Source organism: Culex quinquefasciatus, chromosome 2 (genome assembly GCF_015732765.1).
Source record: "Culex quinquefasciatus strain JHB chromosome 2, VPISU_Cqui_1.0_pri_paternal, whole genome shotgun sequence".
NCBI lineage: Eukaryota > Metazoa > Arthropoda > Insecta > Diptera > Culicidae > Culex > Culex quinquefasciatus.
This window is the reverse complement of record NC_051862.1, coordinates 6958491-6981635: the sequence shown is the minus strand read 5'-3', so window position 1 is coordinate 6981635 and position 23145 is coordinate 6958491. Positions and strand designations below refer to the sequence as shown.

Below are 23145 nucleotides of genomic sequence, written 5' to 3'. Positions count from 1 at the left end.
TAAAATTTCTGAAATTTGCGAAATTATAATTCTTTACTTTTTTTTATATGCATAATTTTTCAGCTTATATTTTTTAGTTGTTAGTTTTCTTTCAATATTTTGTTATTATTTCGTTTGAATTGATTGAATCTGACTTTCTGTACCTGTCAAATCCAAGCAAATCTGCAAGCCAAAATCTCGACGTAAAACGTAATGTCAGAAATGACACGAAAATTTGTTTAGATTTACTTATAGCTCCGATGTGGTCAAGTATTGAAGCGAGGAAACAGGTTCCCGAAAAGTTTTCCCGAACAGTCGAGTGGGTTTAAGGGTCTAAACATGCAGGTGGTCACGAAGAAGCGAAAGTGTTCGTTGGATGAAGGCTAACCCCGGAGCGGGAAATAGGAAACCGATGACCGAGACATCAGAAAAGGGGAAACTGACGCGAGGACTCATCAAGAGGAGATGAGCCACTGTCGTTCCCCTCGGCATACCCCTTTGTCGTTTGGACCTCATCAATCTGCCTGCAATTTGCAGGGCTTGATTGTATATATAAAACTAGCATCTGAGTCAAATATGAGCACTCTAGGTCAACAAGATGTGGGGCAAATCGGGACACAAAGTTTATAGGTTCAAAAGTGTCATATATCTTAAAATGGCTTTTACAGCCGGCAAAATTCAACAATATTTCAATAATTCAAAATGCATCTTAAAGGGCTTGAAAATTCAACAAAATTGAGCACTTCCATTCGAGCAGTTTTTGCTTTTTTCTACAAAGTATTTCTTATGGAGCGAACTGTCAAAAACTGCTCGACTGCGGGTGCTCCATTAGGGAGTTATAGGCATTTTAGTTAAAAAAAACTCAAATAAAAAAGTGTTCCATCCAGATATCAACTCGATTCGACCTAAAGGTTATAGGTAGGGTTAGTGAAATTTCACGATTTCGCGGACAGCGTGAAATCCGCGAAATTTGTCTTTTTCCGCGAAATCCCGTGAAATTTTATGTTTGTGTAAAATTGTAACCATTTTTCTCAATATATTTTATCATAAATAAATACTGTAGAATACCCTTGTTCAATTACAAAAATAGGGTTAGTGAATTTTGATGATTTCGCGGACGTTGTGAAATTCTTGAAATTTATAAATTTTCTCAAATCATTTTTTCTTCAAATAACATCAATATTTCAACCATAAAGGCTATTTAAGTAAATTTTATAAGTTTTCAATTGATATGAACCATTTGAAGAATTTCAGGAACTAACAAAATTTAGTAATATTTTTTTTCGCCTTAGTAAAAATTTTACTGCTATTTTATTTAAAATGCAGAATTTAAAAAAAATTAAAAGAAATAAGCTTTGTTTTATCCTAAATTTAAAAATGAGTATTTTTTATCTATGATGTTTTTGACCTTTTAGAAACATTTCATATTTTTTTTCTAAGTCCTGTTTAATTTTAACAATATTTGATTATTTGGGTGGATGATTCCCGTGAAGGTTGAAAATGCCACCTTTTTTTTGCTTTCTGTTCTCATTTCGAATAAAAATTTCGATTTCGTTACAAATTATATTATTTTTGTCTATTGATTTTAAATTTAGTTTTTGAAAAGAGAGATTAATTCCTTAAAAAATATTTTGAGTGGGCTAAATGTCGCAGAAAATTCAAACTATTTTACTAATTTTGGCTGGACATGATTGTTGAATCTTGCTTTGATATGAAATTCAATAAAATTCTGATAAAACAGAAGCTAATCAGCGAAAACGTTTTTGCTTTATTAGTCGAATGTTAAAAAAATTGTGCAATTAATGATTATACGCATGCCTTACATTTTGTTTTAAAATATAAATAGATCTCATCCATAAACCAAGTGGAAACCTTTTTTGAAAATTATGAGATTTTTTTTATGTCACGTTCACATTTAGTGAAGATTTTTTTTAGTTTATTGAAGATATTGAAGTTTCTAAGATTTAAACAAAAGATGTTCAGAGTTACTTTAACATTTTTCACGTTCCGCGAAATTTGCGTGAAATTTGTTGTTTTCAAATTGAGGTCCCCGTGAAATTTGCTATTTTCGAGCGTGAAAAATCACTAAGCCTAGTTATAGGGGACACCTGAGACTGATAACGCTTTGGGTATCCCTTAGATCCCATTTTCAATGGAGCATCCGCAGTCGAGCAGTTTTTGACAGTTCGCTCCATAAGAAATACATTGTAGAAAAAAGCAAAAACTACTCGAATGGAAGTGCTCCATTGATAATTTTATCATATTCGTGTTCCTAATGGTACGTTCGTTTGATTGTTAGTTCCGCACTGAGTGCCGCACTCAGAGCTGTCAAAGTGTTTCTTTGAAGAAACTCGCGCTAGTTCCGCACGAGTTTCGCCGCCATCTTGGAACTGAAACTCTAGTGCCACACTCGATATTTTTTCAGTTTCATGCGAGTTCCACGCGCACTGACAAATGACGTTCGATTGAACCAAAACTGGCACCGACGAGTGCGGCACTCAGTGCCACACCGGCTGTTCAAACGAACGTACCATAAGTCAATTTCACAACAGAAACATGCATGCAAAAGTTTATTTTCATCCATTTTAACCCCAAAGTCTGGGATTTCATAAAAGTGTCCTTGTGGTTTATGGTCCCGTGCAGATCTCATCCATTCATGGCATTTTGGCAAGATTCTGTTAGAATTCTAAAAGAGTTTAAAATTCTCTAGCCGTATTCTGACAGAATCAGCATTGCCAGCATTTTTCCTGACTGGGCAGCGCTGACAGTTAACAAAGTTTGCAGACAATCTCAAATCAACGGTACAGACCCGCACCCAAACGCTCCCTCCATCATACCTTCCTAAATCCAGCCACCTTGGTGTCAGCGCGAATCCGGCATTTTCTTTTCTTCTTGGCAAAAGTGAGTTTTGTGCGCTCGGCTCCTCCGCGGCAAATGCTTCGTAACGTTGCTAATCTGTCCGTTTTTTCGCGACTTTTTTCAGCTGCAAGAACCGACATCAGAATGGGCGTCCAGGTTATTCCGATTTCCAACGGCGACCGTAAGTATCCGGAACGTATTTGGCACGCCAGGGCGTGTGCTCAAAGAAAAGCGAAGAAATTTTATTGCTTCCGGCCTCCTGAGAGAGTGAGGGAGTGAGAGGGCAGTTTCTTGATCGATTTTTTTTCCTTCTTTTGCAGAGGCCACCTTCCCCAAGACTGGCCAGACCGCAGTCGTCCACTACACCGGGACGCTGGACAACGGAACCGTGTTCGATTCGTCGCGCACCCGCGGACAGCCCTTCCGCTTCAAGGTTGGCCGTGGTGAGGTCATCCGCGGCTGGGACGAGGGAGTCGCCCAGGTTGGTATTCGGTAATCGAAGTGGTCATCGCGGGGTTTGATGACCTCTCTCGTTGGGAGTTCTTGTTTTTCGCGGATTGCTTGGATCTTGTTTTTTCAATCGACTTTTCTGTCGCCGGGGGGTGAGTCAGAGATGAGACGGGGAGGAGGGGGGTAGGCCAGCTAAAATTAGAACATGTTTTCAGACAGGGCAAAGTGGGGTCAAATGGGTCTTTTTAGTTTTATTTATTTTAATTTTGTATTTTTTTCACAGATGTCGGTCGGTCAGAAGGCCAGGCTGGTCTGCTCGCCGGATTACGCGTACGGAAGTCGCGGCCACCCCGGTGTCATTCCGCCGAACGCCACCCTGACCTTCGAGGTCGAGCTGTTGCGGGTAGAATAAACGCTCAGCGGTGCGAAAACACCAAACCAATATATAATATTCAATCAAACATGATTAAGAATAACACAAAAAAGAATGAATGATAAGCTAACCAATCAAGTAATCAAACAAACAGGAAATAAACAAACACAACATACACCTCTTAAATACAACAAACAACAACAACACACATGAAAGCAATCCTTTCCAGTGAGGAGAAAGAAATGATCCACAAAACAAAAAAAAACTTACAAAGCGATTAAGCCAACCAACATTAAACGATGCATTTACGTAAAATCCATACAAAAAAAAAACACAAAACATTTTTCTCTTATCGTGTGGCGGCGCGCTTCAGCCCGCAAATTTAAATACAAGCATGATTAACATTTAAACAATTCAATTTTCAACTTTTAAGTAGTCAAAATAATTAAGCGTTACGTTCTTCTTGCATAATCGATGGCCCTGTTTAAAATGCTATTTCAACTTTGAATAACACTGAACACTTTAAACACTTACGCTAGCTCGGGTAGCAAACTTTCCAAAAAAAAAAAAAGAAATACAAACAAACTACATTTATTCATAACACACATCGTTTTGAGAGTGCTATACAAGAAAGAAAAGCGAAAAATCATTAAATCTTATACTATTAAGACGATTGAAAACCTACCTACTACAAATGAGAGAAGAAAAAAAGGAGCTCCAGTTTTGAGATTGTAATTCTCGTGTTGCTAGCGAAAAATAAAGCTGTTTCAACAAATGCAACCAAAAGTATAAAGAAAGAAAACTAAACAAGTTTAAACTATTACTATTTGACGTTTCACACAACCTCATTCGTGTGTGTTTGCATTGGAAGTAAAAATTTAGTATTCTTCAACTCTCTTTAAACACAAAGAATAAATACAAATGGGTGAATTAAAACAAAATAAGTTGTATTCTTTGATATCCGAATTTCCTTGGTGAAGTTAATGCTCTTCTGCTCATTAAATATTCAAAATATCATAAAATAAGAAATGACCAAATCGACCAAAATGACCGAAATGAACAAATCGACCAAAATGACCAAATCGACCAAAATGACCGAAATGACCAAAACGACCAAAATGACCAAATCGACCAAAATGACCGAAATGACCAAATCGACCAAAATGACCAAAACGACCGAAATGACTAAAACGACCGAAATGACTAAAATGACCGAAATGACTAAAATGACCGAAATGACCAAATCGACTGAAATGGCCAAAATGACCGAAATGACCAAATCGACCAAAATGACCAAATCGACCAAAATGACCGAAATGACCGAAATGGCCAAAATGACCGAAATGACCAAAACGACCAAAATGACCGAAATGACCGAATCGACCAAAATGGCCGAAAAGAACAAATCGACCAAAATTACCAAATCGACCAAAATGACCGAAAAGACCAAAATGACCGAAATGACCAAATCGATCAAAATGACCGAAATGGCCAAAATGACCGAAATGACCAAATCGACCAAAATGATCGAAATGACCAAATCGACCAAAATGACCGAAATGGCCAAAATGACGGAAATGACCAAATCGACCAAAATGACCGAAATGACCAAAATGACCAAATCGACCAAAATTACCGAAATGGCCAAAATGACCGAAATGACCAAATCGACCAAAATGACCGAAATGACCAAATCGCAGGGTGACCACTCAAATTCCATTTTCAAATTCCCGACTTTTTTCCAGACTTTTCCAGAATGCTCAAATAATAGGCATTCGTTATCTAAAGAATGATTTCAAACAAAAAACTTTCTATAAAAAAGTCAATATTAACCAAATATTAACCACTGAAAAAAAAAAATCTCAATGAATTTAAAAAAATTCCAAATATAGGCATTTTTTGTAATTACAGAAATTTGAAAAAATAATCGAAAGTTCAACAATACTTAAAACTTCCATGTTATTTTTTAAATTGGCAAACGTATAGTTTTTGATACTTCGTTTCAACTGGAAATGACAAAAAGTTAAAGATAACTGAACATATAATCTTGATCCTTTTTTTTCTAAACATCATCATTTCAAATCAAAGAATGATTCAAACATAATTGCTGTTATTATTCATTCAAAGGATTTAGAAAAATGTCAAGGAATTCATAAAAAAACGTTTTTGCCAATTTCCCTTTTTTATTTTGTAATTTTTGACATTGAATTTTCCAATCAATGCTAATTTATATAGTGGTCAGTATTTAACTGTTTCTTTTTTTAACACTGGAACGCCCAACGCATGTCCAACTTACACGGACGCCCAAGCCTCCCAAAAAAGTTGGAACGGTAACTTCAACTCGCTGGTTCTCGGGCATAACTCAACCAATCGGGACGATTCTTGTTTCCAGTAATTTGTAAGAATGTCTAGATGATCCTAGAACTTTGCAGAATTTTATTTAATCAAATCTGTAATTTCTGCGAACGAAAACATCGTTCCAACTTTTTTCAAAACGACTGCCTCCGCGGAATTTTTGGCGAATTTTTTTTTGTACGTGAAAAAAAAAGTTGGAACGATGTTTTTAATCGCAAAAATTACAGATTTGATCAAATTAAGTTCTGCAAAGTTCTAGAATCATCTAGACATCCTAACAAATCACTGGAAAGAAGAATCATCTTGATTGGTTGAGTTATGCCCGAGAACCATTGAGTTGAAGTTACCGTTCCAACTTTTTTGGAGCCTTGGGCGTTGGAATGTTAATGAAAATTCAGTTTCATATGATTGTATGTTTTCCCACTTTTTTTAAGCAAAATGTTTGATGAGACTATTTTTTCAAACAATTTTGCAATAACTCAAAATTTCTTGAAAAATTACGTTTTTAAAACATAAAGAAAATTTTGAAATTGCAAATCACAATTTTCTTTATGTTTTAAAAACGTTTTTTTTTTTCAATTTTGGATTTTATGCGGTAATTAAGTTTTCCGAAAATTGAAAATCAAGCTTATCTATGGTAGGTAATTTACCCATACTCACAAAAAACAGTTCAAGGGCAACATTTGGAAAAAACATATTTTCAATTACTTAACGAATTTACTTAAACAATTAATAATATTTACAAAAAAAAACCATTGCCACATCCAATTTGGAATCTGTTTTCAAATATTCAGTTTATGTGACAAAATTAAATAGAATCTATTAGGCTTTATATTAGTTTTTCATTTACTGCCGTTCTATGCATAATTGTCCCATGTCAGTTTTGGACGATTTTGACTTTATGACATTTTTAAGTTAAGTTTGATGTGTACTTTAAGAAAAACACATAAAATCTGATACTTTGTTCGCAAACTCATTAAAAACAACACCAAGTCTGTTTGTCCCATCGTTAAACTTCCACGCATAATTGTCCCACCAAGTATTTTCTTACACGGAATCATTAGTTTTACTAAGCATTATGTCTTGTTTACCGGTTGTATAGCAAAAAAAAAAACACAGAAATCGGTCGAAAAATTTCAATCGCGTTTTTCTCAGTTGCACTTTTTTGAACATAGGATAATTATGCGTAGAACGGCAGTTTACCTCTTGTTTAATGAACAAAAAATAATAGCGATCATTTGATTCATAGAAAAATATTATGAAAATCTGTGTCAAAGATATTGGGGTCTTCATTAAGATTTCATTAACAGCTTTTCCATACTCAAATATATTGAAATAGTCAAAAGAACCTTAAATTTAAAGAAAGTTACTAAAGCAGAAATGAGTGACTTCAATTTGAAAATTGTTCAAAAGTTAAAAAATAATTTTCAAATTTTCAAAGTATGCTCAGAATTCCCGACTTTTCCCGACTTTTTGACAAAAAATCACAAATTTCCGACTTTTTCCCGATTTTTTGCGGATTTTGGCGAATTCCCGATTTTCCCGATTTCCCGATTTGAGTGGCCACCCTGCCAAATCGACCAAAATTACCGAAATGACCAAATCGACCAAAATTACCGAAATGGCCAAAATGACGGAAATGACCAAATCGACCAAAATGACCAAATCGACCAAAATGATCGAAATGGCCAAAATGACCGAAATAACCAAATCGACCAAAATGACCAAATCGACCAAAATTACCGAAATGGCCAAAATGACCGAAATGACCAAATCGACCAAAATGACCGAAATGACCAAATCGACCAAAATTACCGAAATGGCCAAAATGACCGAAATGACCAAATCGACCAAAACGACCGACATGACCAAAATGACCAAATCGACAAAAATGACCGAAATGACCGAAATGGCCAAAATGATCGAAATGACCAAATCGACCAAAATGACCAAAACGACCGAAATGACCGAATCGACCAAAATGGCCGAAAAGAACAAATCGACCAAAATTACCAAATCGACCAAAATGACCGAAATGACCAAAATTACCGAAATGGCCAAAATGACCGAAATGACCCAAACGACCAAAATGATCGAAATGACCAAATCGACCAAAATGACCGAAATAACCAAAACGACCAAAATGACCAAATCGACCAAAATGACCGAAATGACCAAATCGACCAAAATTACCGAAATGGCCAAAATGACCGAAATGACCCAATCGACCAAAATGACCGAAATGACCAAATCGACCAAAATTACCGAAATGACCAAATCGACCAAAATTACCGAAATGGCCAAAATGACGGAAATGACCAAATCGACCAAAATGACCGAAATGACCAAAATGACCAAATCGACCAAAATTACCGAAATGGCCAAAATGACCGAAATGACTAAATCGACCAAAATGACCGAAATGACCAAATCGACCAAAATTACCGAAATGACCAAATCGACCAAAATGACCGAAATGGCCAAAATGACGGAAATGACCAAATCGACCAAAATGACCGAAATGACCAAAATGACCAAATCGACCAAAATTACCGAAATGGCCAAAATGACCGAAATGACCAAATCGACCAAAATGACCGAAATAACCAAATCGACCAAAATGATCGAAATGGCCAAAATGACCGAAATAACCAAATCGACCAAAATGACCGAAATGACCAAATCGACCAAAACGACCGACATGACCAAAATGACCAAATCGACAAAAATGACCGAAATGGCCAAAATGATCGAAATGACCAAATCGACCAAAATGACCAAAACGACCGAAATGACCGAATCGACCAAAATGACCAAATCGACCAAAATGACCGAAAAGACCAAATCGACCAAAATGATCGAAATGGCCAAAATGACCGAAATAACCAAATCGACCAAAATGACCGAAATGACCAAAATGACCAAATCGACCAAAATGACCGAAATGGCCAAAATGACCGAAATGACCAAATCGACCAAAATGACCGAAAAGACCAAATCGACCAAAATGATCGAAATGGCCAAAATGACCGAAATAACCAAATCGACCGAAATGACCGAAATGACCAAATCGACCAAAATGACCGAAATGGCCAAAACGACCAAAATGACCAAATCGACCAAAATGACCAAATCGGCCAAAATGACCGAAATGGCCAAAACGACCAAAATTACCAAATCGACCAAAATGAAAAAAATGCAAAAAAGTATAAAAATTTAAATAACAAGCCATAGTCTTCACATTTAAATGAAAAAAGTGTTTTAAAATGCATTTTACACTAGTTCAGTTGTTTTGCAATCATTAGTTTTCAAAAAATCTAAGATCTGACAAAAACAAAAATTTTATCGAAAAAAAAGATTTTGCAACGAAAATTTTCAAAAAATCTTAAGATTTTTTATAAACCCAAACATGCTAAAAATGATTTTAAACGCAGGAGAATGTATTTTAATTTGATTTCACCTGGTTGCACTTGAATTTTCATTGAAATTTTGAAGTTTATTGTAAAAATATTTTTTTGCCTCCTGATTTTACGGGCCAATTTTGAAGGGAGGGGGTGACAAAAACTTTTAAAAATATTTGTACCAGCCTAAAACGACCAAAAAACCAAAACGACAACTTTTCAAAAATTATTTTGAAATTTTTTGAAACTTATTGAATGCATTAATTTTTTTAATATTCTGAAATTTTTAGAAATCTTTTGAAATAGTGTACAACCAACGGGGTTTCTGATAGTCAATAACGTAGTAGCAACTCATTTGGCAGTCAACCATGCTCAATGTTGTAAAAGGTATTTTCACAATTTGGGAAAACAAACATGTTATTTTTATTGCGAATTATAGAATACTTTATTATTGGAAATCTACCACAATCCCATCACAAACGAATTTAACGTCAACCGTGACCTTTTTTAATACCATTTTTTGTGAGAGTTACAACTGTGTGTTCTAGAACAATGAATTAAAATACATTCCTTTTTTCATCTACTTTTCCCTCTTCCGCCAATTTACCTAAAGCGTTCATCCCGACTAGCCAACAATAAATAAACCACAAAATAACAAAAAATATAAATCATTTCCACTAGATAAAACCACCGTAACAACAGTGACGCGTAACACTTTCACCACCTCACATCCCTAGTAAAAGAACAGCTCGGGGAAGTTGTTCTCGTAGACCGCCCGCTGCTGGTTCAACTTCCCTCCCCCTGCCCCACCCCCATCCACCGCCGACGCCTCGAGCTTGGCCAACTGCCCGGCACAGCTGCCAATCTGGCGCTCCGTAGAAAGCGAGTTGAAAATCTCGTTCAACTTGTCCTGGATGACGTCGTGCTTGGGTTCCGTCCGCCGAACCAAATCCTCAAACGCCGTCTCGCGGAACGTCCGCCCGATTGCGGCCTGCTTCTCGCGGGCTTCCCGCTTGGACGCTTCCGTTGGTTCCGCCAGCACGCGCTTCATCGACTCGAAGTTGAACTCGGAGGCCAGGGAACGCTTCTGCACTCCCGGGGAACTGCTGACCGACTCGATGTCGTTGTAGTTGGCGTCCACGATGCTGTTGCGGGCGGCGCTGCTCGTGTCAACCCACGAGTGCCGATGGGCGGACATGTCCGTTTGGTGCAGGGAGTAGGGCGTGCCCGTTTGGACGCGGCTGTGCTCGAGACCGGCCTGCTGAATGCACTCGGCGATGGCCAGTTTGTCCACCATGAGGTGGGGCAGATTCGTGTTCAGGGTGCTTGGGGCGGACTTTTCGTTGTCCAGCAGGGGTGGCAGCAGATAGGTGGCCTCTTCCATGCGCGCCTGGATGATCTTTTCGGCGTACTCGACGAGGGTGGAGATGCCGGTGCAGCGGCCAATCAGGATGAGAAGCGAGATGGCGATGCTGTGCAGGTTGCAGCGATGCTTCGGCGACAGCTCGGCCTCGGTGATGGCCACCTGTTGAACACTGTTGAGGGGGGGAGGGAGAATGATTAGTAAATTTTGAAAGATTTGTTATGTTAAGGTTGAAAAAAACTTGTACAATGTAAACTATTTAAAAAAAAAACATGTTTACTTTTGTATTATAGTTTTTTTTTATCAAATAGAGCACATTTGGACTTTTCAGATCGAAAAAAGACATAAAATTAAAGGACCAAAAAATGTAATCAATTCATTGATCTTTCACTAGTTTTCGGTAGTCGAACGAAGTTGACTTTATAGCTGTCGGCTACCATTGCTAGTACCAACCACTAATGTCTTCCTTTTTATCTACAAGGACTTCGCCGCCCTGGGCTCCTAAGTGTATGAAAGTATGGCACGGAGCGACGGCGCCGAATACCCATATTTACACAAAGGATTTTAGAGCGCCCGCCGCGGGATTCGAACCGGCGACCTCTGGATTGTGAGTCCAGTGCGCGGTCCGATTGATCCACACGGGCGGGACGTCACATAACAGTAATAATGTATTAAGAATTTTGTAATACTTTTGGCTTAATAATTTAGAAAAAAATGGGCTTGAAATATGAAAATAAGTTTTTAATTAATTAATTTTTTGCCCTCGTTCAATCTTTTTTTTTTTCTTGTTTTTAGCATCAAATTTGAGTTCTTCGACCTCATTTTAGTCCAATTTGAATACTTGATTGCCTATTAAATTACAAAATGCATTTTTCAAATATTTCATCGCCGCCATTTTAGCCGCCATCTTGGATTAAAAAATAAATACTAGATCACTTTAGAGTGGTTTGTAGGGCTCGACAATCAAAAATAAGACAAAGAAAAAACATATTTTCGTGATTCGATTATCCGAAGTGAAATTTTTCCGAGGCCTTCGGGTAATCGAGTCTGAGCTTTACCAAAAAAAAAAATCAATTTAATGTTGTATCAGACAAAGCAAAATTTGTATGCATATCCCTTTTTTTTGTAAAATACAATCAATTTGTAAATGACAACTAATCAATTTAAAAAAAAAAACGTTTTTATTCGAAAATACTCAGATTTTCAATATAAAAAAATTAAAATTAAATTTCCATGAAATACCGTATTTTTTGCAAGAATACCCAAATTTGCATGATTTGCAATAAGAGTACCGAACCAAGCGACATATTATATGCATTTTCACTTCCTTTTTTTTTATAATTCACAATATGGGCACTAAATTTTGTTTTAGAGTTTTTTTTGTAAAATACTAAAATTTTCACAAAATACTGGATTTTTTCGAAAATACTTTAATTTTCATAATATGCAATATGGGTATCAAACGAAGTGAAACTTTGCATGCATTTTTGCATTAATTATTTTTTTTTTCGTAAATTGCTAATATTTTCATAAAATCGTATTCGTATTATCGTATTATTTGCTAAAATACTAAAATTTTCATAATTTGCAAAATACTCAAATTTGCATGATTTGCAATATGAGTATCAAATGAAGGGACTTCTCCTGAGTATTTTTCAAAGTAGGCAATTCGAGTTGTCAAAATTTCAACCAATTGGAGTGTGGGTCCAAAATAGGTTGAGCGATGTCTCCAAAATACATTCAATAAGTCCAAAAAGCATCCAAAAAATGTTTTACTTGAAATGCTTATTACAATGAAATGGTTAAATTATTTTCAATTTTCAATAGTACACTTTGTTAAGCATAAATTAAGGCACAAAAAAATCCTGAAACGAGCCAAATTAGTTAGACTGTTCCTGAGAATAATACGAAATATGTTGATGCTTTGCCTAGTAGGTCCAAAATAGGGCCATATACCCTATTTAAATTTTAATAGTTTACGATATGGGCATCAAACGAAGCGAAATTTTTTATGCTTTTTAACTTATATTCGTGTTTTTTTTGTAAAATACTATAATTATTGCAAAATAGGTTTTGCCTTCCTCACCATACTGAGGAACGGCTATAAAATCACTCGAAAAATGAACTTATTAATTTGACCTTGTAGACCCACCTCCACGTATACTTATCGACTCAGAATCATGTTCTGAGCAAATGTGTAGGAGGGTGGACAAAAAAATTGTCACTCGATTATCTCCGGACTGGATGAACGGATTTTGACCGTATTAGTCTCATTCGATCCGTCTTGGGGTCCCATAGGTCTCTATTTAAAATCAGCAGGTTTAGTTAAGTACTTCAAAAATAATGCTAAAAAACGATTTTGGCGTATGTCCGGAAGATTGTAAAAAGGGTGGTTTTTGTAAGAAAACCTGTCATGTTATACATTTTTAGAAAGGTATCAAAATGACCTTTCCAATGAGCCAAAAACATCGAAGATCTGACAACCCTATCGAAAGTTATTAGCACTTAAGTGTGATTTATACACTTTCTGGAGGTCGGATTTCTGATATTGTGATAGAAATATTGTCTGAATCTTCCATGCGAACTATCGTTGGATAAGTTTTTTATCAGACCTTGCCGATGAGACATAAATATTGAAGGGCTGCGAACCCTATCAAAAGAAATGAGTAATAAATCAAACGAAGCGAAATTTCATATGAATTTTCACTCGTAAAAATAACTCTTATTGCCAAAAATCACAAAATACCGTAGTTATTAAAAAAAACTCAAATTCTCATAATTTGCAATATGGGTATGAAACGAAGAGAAACCACGAGAAACTTTGTATGCCTTTTTGCTTTTCTAAAAAAAATTTTTTGGTAAATTGCCAAAAAAATCCTAAAATATCGATTTTTTGGGAAAATACGCTAATTTTCATAATTTATAAAACACTTTAAATAAAATTTGTACCTTTCTTTTTAGGCGTCATCCATAAAGTACGTCACGCTCTAGGGGGGGAGGGGGGGTTGTCGCAAGTGTGACAAAGTGTGACAAGGGGGAGAGGGGGGGTACGTGAGACTGTGACGTCACGCTAGACAATTTCTTGAATACTAAAAATTCAAAAAATCTTAAAAAAATTTTATAAAAAAACTTTAATGTTTGATGAACGTTACTCATAAATAAAACACGATTCAATGCATTAAGAAACAGAGTTTTTGATGATAGATTTAATATGCTTAAATCATAAGATTTCAAAAAAAAATATTGATAATGATTTCTACAACATTCAAAAAAATAAAATCCAAATACACCTGTAAAAATTCAAAACTTTCTCGATTGAACCTCGAATTTGAAAATAATCCAAATAATCATGTTAAAATTGTACAAAAAACAAGATGGTAAGGGGGGGGGGGAGGAGGTTCCGACAAAGCATGACATACTTTTCGAGGGGAGTCGGAGCAAGTGTGACAAAGTGTGTCATAGGGGGGAGGGGGGGGTTAATTTTGGCCGATTTTAGCGTGACATACTTTATGGATGACGCCTTAGAGTTTTTTGTGAAATACTCAAATTTTCACAAAATACCGTGTTTTTTTAAATTAGGTACTCATTTTTTATAATTATAAATATGAGCATCCAACGATGCGAAATTTTGCATGTTTTTTCACTTTATTAGATATTATTTTTTTTAAATACTAAAATTTACACAAAATACAATATTTTTTTAAATACCGTATTTTTCATTAATATTTGAGTGTTTTTGAAAAGAAATCGGTACATTTATCCGATGCCTCGATTACCCGAAGTTTCGTTTATTCAAAGGTTTGTATGGGACTTTGGATTTTATTTTCGTTATTTTTCCTTTTCTTGTTTTAAACATCAAATTCGAGTTCTGCGACCCCTATTAAATCAAATTTGAATAGTTTATTACATATTAAATAATAAAATGCATTTTTTTTTCAATATTTAGTCATCGCCATATTGGCCGCCATCTTGGCTTTCATTTTTTTTAATCACTTTAGCGTAGCTTAGGGGTCATACTTAAGCTCGACAATCAAAATTTAAACAAAGAAAAACATTTTTTTTTTCGTGATTTGATTTTCGATTATCCGAAGTGAAATATTTCCGAGGTCTTCGGATAATGAACTGTATTTAAAAAAAGCTCTAATAAATTAAAAATGCATACCAAATTTCGCCTCATTTTTCACCCATATTTCAAATTGTAAAAATTCGAGTAAAATTTAAAAAGAATGCGATTTTCTTGTGAAGTATTTAAAAAACATTCCATAAAGTAAAAAAATGCATAATGCTTCGTTTGATGGTCGTTTTGAAAATTATAGAAATTCGATTATTTTCTAAAAAGTACAATATTTTGTGAAAATTTTAGTTTAAAAAAAAATACGATATTTTGTGAATATTTTAGTATTTTGCACAATTTTTTAATAATTTTAAAATGCATATAAAATTTTCCTTCGTTTTGCGAATTGAAATCAAAAATACAGTTAAAAAAAAAAAATAGTACCGTCAACTGGGGCGAATGGGGACTACAGTCTGAATAGGGACAACACGTTTTAGAGCACTTAAAAGCTTCAAATTTGGGATTGAATGAACACATTTTGTTGCTCTGAATCTGGTTTGACCGCAACCACTTCAAAAAAGCAAAATATTAGGTTGCAACATTGCTAAAACTTCTGTCCCGATTCGGCCCAGATGACGGTACAATTAAAAAAAAAAAAAAAAAAACGATGAGATTATCCCCGATAGAATCCTTTTATCGAACCTCGATAATTTTATCGTTAGCAACCTTGTGGTTTACTTTTTACTTTTATTATCCGCGCACCACCAAACCGAAGTGCGCATCTCTTCTGTTGCGCGAAAAAATCTGCTGCGCCGTACAAAAATGGAGGGGTTTGACGTAAGCGTGTACATCAGCCTGTGGCGCAACAGGCTTTGACAGGTTGCGCTCGTATTTTGATTTTTGTCTGCCTTAAGGTGAAGCCGTTGATCATTTTCGAAGATAATTGATCATCACTCTAAAATTCTCCGTATTGAATTCAATTTAACGAATTTCTGCACCAAAATTAATCAGCATGTACCGGTTGTTGCCCTCTTGAAGCCAAGTGTCTGAAAGAATTTTTGATCGAAATCAAATGTGCTTCAAAATTTATAAAATTTTGTGGCACAGTCATTGACGTCCTAGTTGGCAATCATTGATTAATGACGATTTCCATAACTTCGCAAGGAATAGATTAACCTTCGGGAAGTCGCGTGTTTTCGCCTTTCTTACAAGTGCCCTTACAAACTGTGTACAAAGTAGACGTACGCGACCTCCGGTGGGTTAATCGTTACCAAACAGAATCAGCATGTGTAGGGCACTATTCTAAACAACTTGTGAAGGAATTTTGTCAAAATATTGAAAAGGACGCAAAATTTATATCTTTGAACGAAAAATCGTGGCAATGATGGAAGTCTTCACGTTAATACTCACCCCAGTACAAACAACAGGAACTCCTGCACCGTTTCGCCGCACGCCATCTCGACCACCATCAGGCCTGCGGTGTTGTAGGTCGGCTTCAGGATCTCCATGTTGTTCTCCTGGGTCATGGCGTCGATCAGCGCCTGCAGGATGTTCGATCCGTACTTGTGCGTGAAAAGGATGTCCGAGCGGGAAGGTTGCTCCACGGTCAGCGTCGGATAGTTGTTGATGCTGATCAGGTTCATCAGATGTTGGTTTTGGTGACGATCGAGCAGCTGCTGGAAGATTTGCATCACGATGACCCGGATGGGGAGGGAAGAAGCACGGGCCATTTTGAGCAGGGGTTGAAGGAAGGACACGGGGAAGGCCTTTTCGAAGGAGACGGTGCGGTATTGGGTGCCGACTTTGAGAAGGGACTTCAGGAGGATGTTCTGGAGCAGAGTGTCGCCTTTGTTCTTTTTCGATGGATCCGGAACGGTGTTCATGATGAAGAGCATAATTTCGATCTTTTGGTAGTCTGGATGATGGTTGGCGAACTCGCCGAGTGCGTTGATTAGGGCTTCTTGATATTGGGTCTCTTCCGGAGTTGATTCATGTTGAGTGCTGACGGAAGTCTTCAGGTGGGTTAGCAAATTGTTGATTATGTCCAGGGCCGATGGCCCGACGCTTTCGCCGGCGGCGATTGCAATGATCTTCGAAAGGACAACCGCCAACGAAGTTCGTGTCTTCGGAGAAGACGCCAGATTTTGGTCCAGATGGGACATGAGCGTCTCCACAACTGTGTACGAATACTGCGGTTGAATCGAGATCATCACAATCCGGAACGTGTCGATCGCGAACCGATTCGGGACCCACAGCTTGTGGTTGTCCATGTGCATCAACAGTGGCTTCAAAACAGCGCGAATGTGCCCAAACGAAGCTCGCGAAACCAACTCACGAAGAACCGCCTCGGCAAGCACCGGCGGAGTCGAAGGAGTCGCCTCCTGGTCCACAGACTTACTTCCACTCACAGACTGCATATTAAACAGCAACGACGGCACAATTTTCTCCATGTGCTGCTTCTCCCAAATGTTCTCCACCAAATCATCCGACACCGTCTTCCGAATGACACCCTGCAGCCCCTTAATCCCCGCCATCCGGATGCTATCCCGCAGCTCCAAATCGTCATTGTTCCCGTAACACATCGAGCTAAACTTCGAAATGAAAAAGTCATACCGCCGATGGTACGACGGCGTGTCCTCCTCAATATTTGCAAACCGCACAAACGAGTTCGTCGCCATGATCTGCAACGTCGGATTCGTATCCTCCAGCAGCTTCTGCACCATCCGCAAAAAGCTCTCCACAAACAAATTCAGAATCTGCGCGTGGCACGCCATCAGCAGCAAATCCATCGACTCCATCGCAATCTCCACAAACTTGTACCGCTTCCGGTTGATGTCCTTCGAGGCCCGCTGGTACAGATACTCTCCGATCCGGTCCAGCTTCTCCGGCGAACGCAGCGAGTAAAAGGTCAGCTTTTCCATGTTGGCCTTGACCAGGCCATCCTCCGGATTCACCGGGAAGATGTTGTCCACGAGGCGCTTGTAGCGCGGCCGCAGCGCCGAACAGCATCCGCAACAACCTGCCGGAGTAAATTATGTTTTGCATGAGTCATTATTTTCGTGGGGGGACTTTGATTGGGGAATTGCCAACATGGCTGCGAAGCAGACGGAGAAAATTTACAACTTTTTCAAACGAGATTTTACCCATCATTTTGCACGGATTTCAAGGAACCTGCAACACCAAACGGAAAAGGACACGTCCAACAAGCTTGGAGAGCAGAGAGCACAAGAAAATTTCACTTTTAACCACTTTTATTACATTTTAATTAAGAAATTCAAAAAAGACACTTTTCACTGCGAGAGGAAAAAAAACTTCGACTTGTGATGTGTTGACGTTTGTTGACAGATTACTGAAAATCGTCGGGGAACGGATGGAAAGTGGAGCATCAGCTGTTTTTGCGACGACGTTCGCGGTGGGTGTTCGGTGGGAAAACTCGCAAATATTGTTTGCTCTTGCTGGATAAATTCTACAGTAAATTTTCAAAACAACTTATGAGTCATGGGTTTCCTATACAGACCTTTTGAAAAATTTTATTTTCATTTTCACAAATTTTTAAGAAGGAATTTTTTTCAAGAATTAAAATTTTAAAATCTGCTTTCAAAATAGAAATTTAGAAGAAAAAAAAAAGTTTTTGTCGTTTATATTTTTTTTCAAATCGATCTAAAAATCAGTTCTCGAGATACATACTTTCCACCTCGCTTTCTGATTTGATAGCATTTTGTGTGGAAAGCTGATAAATTTGTATGGAAGAATCAATACATTGATGCAAGATGGCTTCATTTTCGACAGGAAAGACCGTGGGAAAGACCCACCCAGGGATGCCAGGTCAGAATTTGAAAAGTCTGGACTACTGCACCCACTATAATAAATTAAGCTTTTTCACGATTTGATTATTCGAAATTCTTTTAAAAAATTCGAGTTTAGACTACACATTTTTTTTTTTTGAAATTAATTGAAGGAGCATACCTATTAAACAGCTTTTTTATTTGAATTTTTGAATGACAAATTCTACTCAATTGTTATAATATAGCCTACAAATCATGTTTTTTCCCCTAAAAAACTGGAATTGGTAAAATATTAAAAATCTGATCGAATACAGAAGAATAAATTATGTAGTATTTAAACATATTTTTTGTTTTCCAAATTTATGTAGAACAATTCCGAACTTCATTTTGAAAAGGTCCAATACACTTTGTTTTTGCTTTTTGGGAGTTTTTGGACTCAAAACAGTTTAAAAACACCCAAAAAATAAAAATTTGTGTTCATAGGAACTAAATAAAAAGTCTGCAATTTTTGCCGAAATCCAGAAATGGTTTTGTTTTTTTTATTGTTATTTTTGCTCTAACTTAATCGATTGAAATTTGCTAAATTAATTTCATCCAATGATTGCATTTGAATTATCTCGTGGCTGTAAGGATTTCCAAAACTCTAAATTTTGTCATTAGTTAAGTTTGCGGCGAATTAAAAAGCTTTCAAATGTGAGGGTAGTTTTTCACATTTTTTATTCTAATATTCAAAGATTTTACAAAGTTTTCATTTGCTTAAACTGAAAATCGGAAAAAATCTGGATAACCAAAATATCATCAAGGAGCTATTACACTACGGCAATCAAACAAACAAACTCGCATTTTTTGACAGTTTGCCTGCTTTGTTTGTTTGCCTGGAATTGTTTGAACAAACGTCAGCCTAAACAAAACTTTATTGTAACAAAAAAAAAAAAAAAAAACAAGTCCAGTTTCTAAAATTTTTAAACAAAAATATCACAAAATGTGTTATTTAGGAATAAAGTTGTGCTTTTGTTAAAAATTTACGAAATTACATTTTCTGAAAAACTATTCCTTAGGTATGCGTTCTTTTTTCAAATTATTCAAAATTTAAAAAGACCAAAAGAATCTTATTTGATTGAAAGTACAAAAAATAACATAATACAATGTAATTTAAATTAGGTTTGTGTATTTTAAAATAGATTTTGCTACTTTTTCCATTGAAAATTTAAATTTTTAGCAATTAATTTTTTTGATAAGTTTTCAAGGGGGCGGCCACCCATTAATTTAAGGCACATTTACTCGAAATCTAATTTGCATTGGTCTTATTGGACATTTAAAAAAACTTCAGACTTAAAAAATACTTTTTTTTTTCTAAAATTTAGTTCTTTATGAGACTCAGTAAACTTTCAGAATTTTAAAGCAACATTTTTTTTAGCTGATTTCTCAGCTTTGAAATTAGCCCTGAAAACATTATATTGAAGCAAAATATTGTAGAAATTTTCGCTTGAAAATTTGATTTTAGTTGTACAGTGGACTCTCTGGCTGTCGATCTTCTCGATATCGATATTGCTCCAGCTGTCAATAAAATTTTCAGTCCCTTCAAGAAGATTGCTTTGATTTTTCGTTCTATAATTTGATACCCTCTCTCACTCGACGGTCCCTTCAATATCCACAACGAGAGAGTCCACTGTAATAATGATTTTTGGATAAAAGTACCTTTCCATATTTTTTGCAAAATAATAATTTTTTTTAGACATGTAGCTCCGTAATCATGCTTTTGCTCAAATCAAACTTAATTTTTTTATGGTTTCTTAAAACACATAAGAATGAAATTATAAAAATACGGTTTTTGAGAATTTACCTATCTTTTGTGAAAAACAATAATAATGCTGTTTTGTTTTTGATTGGTAATATTTTTTTTGTCACTTTTTAATAGTTTAAAACATTACCATTCCAAAGTTAACCCCAGATAAATAAATTTTGTTCAAAACATTGGCAAAGTTACATAAAAATGGTTTAAAATAGACGTTTTTTTTTTTAAATTGGCAGGCAGTGGAGTCAACTAATATCTAACACTTTTTTTTATTTAATAAAGTTTTTTGTTGGTTTTTTGAAATATTTTTGCCGATCTATTCGTTCAAGTTCGTGTCAAATTTTATTGATTGACCTGCTCCTGACCTGACCCTGCTGCTTATTAGGGTAAATATTTTGCAAAACTTTTAACAGAAATTTGAATGCCCATTTAAATTTATTACTTGTTATTGACTGAAAATATTAAGAAGATGTAATCGAATGCCGAAGTTCTGGAATGCCAACATTAGGTGTCCGAGGGTAATACATGTTTTCACCTATGTTCCCGAAAATCAGAAGTAATGTATCGAGCATTGTTTTCTATCTTATAAACAAGGCTGTACATTTTTTGATCCTTTCTTAATCAACAAAACAAATTTAGGTAATTTAATGATTGATAATAAAGAAATCAATGTCTAACGCTGTTCTTTTTCTAAAATTCGGAAGTTAAGAAATCATTCCCTCAGTAGCACACAAATATACACACACGATTATATAACGGAAAGCACACCCGTGGGAAAACACTTCCCATTGCCTTGATTGATGTTTTCCCAGCGTGACCGAACAATATACTCACATCCTTCCGTGCACTTTTTCACGAACGAGTCCAGAAACTCGGGCATCTCGACCGGTTCGAAGCAGCACTTTATGATCGACATGATTTGGTTGGGTTTTGCTTAAATTTACTTTTCGAAAAAGGAAGTTTATGTTTTTACACTTTCATTGCACTTTTGAACAAACGAGCACAGGATCAAAGGTTGCAAATTTAATTAGCTTTCTAAAAATAACTTTTCACTGGATTGCAGCTAAACCAAAATTAGATTCATTCTCATAACTTTGAATATTTTGATAAGATTTTGAGTATTTTTACAATAAACACTTCTAAGTCACATGACCAACAATTTTATTAACTCCAAAACCACTAAAAACTCCGAAAAACTTGTCTGTTTTGATCCAGGCAAAAGTTCTAAATATCGACTGGACTGGCAAAATTTTCACCCACTTGTCGCGCGCTCGTCGTCCAATACATTGTGGGGTAGAGTCATGCGCATCAGTCACCAGTCACTGTTATCGTCGTCGTTGGGCTAATTCCGAAAAGTTTTGAGAACTTGGGTGGTGAAACTTTTTGCTCTCTCAGTCTCGTCGGTCACCCACGCGAAACGGTTTATGCCCTTGTGCTTCTCACCCCTCGGTTATGGGCTACTGAACCACGTGGTCAACCTCCCCCGTTGAAGAAGGGGGTGGTGAAAATTTGTTTTTAAAAGTCTTAAGTCACTTTAAAATTAAAGTAAAATTAAAATCTTAAGCTAAAGCACATAATTTGGTAGTAGATGTATTTAAAATGTTGCCTACCAAATGCCAGGCCGATAAAAATAATCATTTTCGAGAAATCTCAGCTTTACTAAAATACCTCTGATGTCTTTCCCCTAGTCCTCGAAGGAATTTACTTTACTTGTTTTCCTTTGAATTTAGAATAATTTTCAAAGAAACCAAAAAAGTGAAAACAGCCTATAAAAACGACACTCATTAAATTGCAAGGTTCGCCAAGCCTTCCGCATTAATGGACCCGGCATTTATGAATGAAAAAGACGCCAGAGTGTGTGACACCTGCGTTGTGCGCATATTCACCACCAAAATGGCGCGCACCAAAGTGACAGGTGCAAATTCACCACACCAGGGCGACCGCGTGTGTGGGCGCCCCTCTGTTTGACCCTGATGGCCGCATAAGAATCAAATTTAACGATCCTACTCTTCACTGATTGAAAAATTCGACGCACGGAGGTGACTGCGCGATCGACACGGAGAGAAAATGGCGATTTTTATGGGGATTTCACCCCGAAGCACCTCGAGCGAGCGCGCTCGAGTTCGTTCAAGGGTAGGTTGTTGAATTATTGATTAACTGGCTCAGGGGATGGAAAATCGCAGTTCAGTTTATTTTAAAGGTAAAGGTCAAAGAGTGGGTTGTTGGGCGATTGGTTGTTTAGGTTTTTTTGCATTGTTTGTAGCATTGGGGCAGCGCGGAAAATTGGCGAATCGGTCGGAAAGATTACCGTTTGGAGGTTGATTGAGTTGATATTTATAGACCAGAAATCGCAATGCAATAGAAAAAAGCTGAATAGCCGTTGTATTTCAAGATGATAAAAAAGTACTCATTTCACTCATTGCGCATTTCCCTTCAAAATTATAAAAAAAATCAACAAGCAACAAAACAATTTTGCTGAAAATTTAAATTTTCATTTTCATATCGAAAATTTAAATTTTAAGTATTTTTTTCTGATGAATTATTTGAAAAGCATTAAAAATACATTGCATAAAGTGTATTTTTGTATTTTCAATAGAATAGGTCTATTTATTTTAATCTTAACATAACATTTTAATTTTGGGCCACAGACATGCATACAACTTTAGAAAAAATATTGTTAAATATTCATTGATATTTTTATTTTTTAACGGTACCTCAACAAAAAAAACCT

At 36.3% G+C, this 23145-nt stretch overlaps 2 protein-coding genes across 5 annotated transcripts; one reads left to right on the top strand and one right to left on the bottom strand.

Moving 5' to 3' along the window:
* The first annotated feature begins 2822 nt into the window (after nt 1-2822).
* LOC119767550 (peptidyl-prolyl cis-trans isomerase Fkbp12) lies at nt 2823-4598 on the top strand. 3 transcript variants are annotated; one of them, XM_038256395.1, is made up of 4 exons: nt 2823-2880; nt 2963-3019; nt 3159-3319; nt 3572-4598. In XM_038256395.1, exons 2-4 carry the CDS (start codon nt 2983-2985, stop codon nt 3698-3700), a joined length of 327 nt encoding a protein of 108 aa, XP_038112323.1. In that variant the 5' UTR covers nt 2823-2880; nt 2963-2982; the 3' UTR covers nt 3701-4598. The 3 variants fall into 3 exon arrangements, with proteins under 3 accessions (XP_038112323.1, XP_038112324.1, XP_038112322.1); XM_038256396.1 differs by having other exon boundaries at nt 2849-2889; XM_038256394.1 differs by lacking the exon at nt 2823-2880 and having other exon boundaries at nt 2883-3019.
* Nucleotides 4599-9837: 5239 nt separating this feature from the next.
* On the bottom strand, nt 9838-21383 carry LOC6051768 (protein EFR3 homolog cmp44E). 2 transcript variants are annotated; one of them, XM_001868117.2, is made up of 3 exons: nt 21249-21383; nt 16245-17853; nt 9838-10952 (listed from the first exon to the last, which is right to left on the bottom strand). In XM_001868117.2, the coding sequence occupies exons 1-3, from the start codon at nt 21328-21330 to the stop codon at nt 10151-10153; spliced, it is 2493 nt and encodes an 830-aa protein (XP_001868152.2). In that variant the 5' UTR covers nt 21331-21383; the 3' UTR covers nt 9838-10150. The 2 variants fall into 2 exon arrangements, with proteins under 2 accessions (XP_001868152.2, XP_038111509.1); XM_038255581.1 differs by lacking the exon at nt 21249-21383 and adding an exon at nt 17978-18091.
* Between the last annotated feature and the right edge of the window lie 1762 nt (nt 21384-23145).

Bases quoted from the DNA above. Each gene is read 5' to 3' on its own strand.
- LOC119767550 (XM_038256394.1), top strand. From the start codon at position 2,914: ATGCTTCGTAACGTTGCTAATCTGTCCGTTTTTTCGCGACTTTTTTCA. The intron at 3,020-3,158 runs GTAAGTATCCGG...CTTCTTTTGCAG, and splicing joins TCCGATTTCCAACGGCGACC to AGGCCACCTTCCCCAAGACT. The intron at 3,320-3,571 runs GTTGGTATTCGG...TTTTTTTCACAG, and splicing joins GGGACGAGGGAGTCGCCCAG to ATGTCGGTCGGTCAGAAGGC.
- LOC6051768 (XM_001868117.2), bottom strand. From the start codon at position 21,330: ATGTCGATCATAAAGTGCTGCTTCGAACCGGTCGAGATGCCCGAGTTT. The intron at 17,854-21,248 runs GTGAGTATATTG...TTACTCCGGCAG, and splicing joins GAAAAAGTGCACGGAAGGAT to GTTGTTGCGGATGCTGTTCG. The intron at 10,953-16,244 runs GTGAGTATTAAC...CCCCCTCAACAG, and splicing joins TTCCTGTTGTTTGTACTGGG to TGTTCAACAGGTGGCCATCA.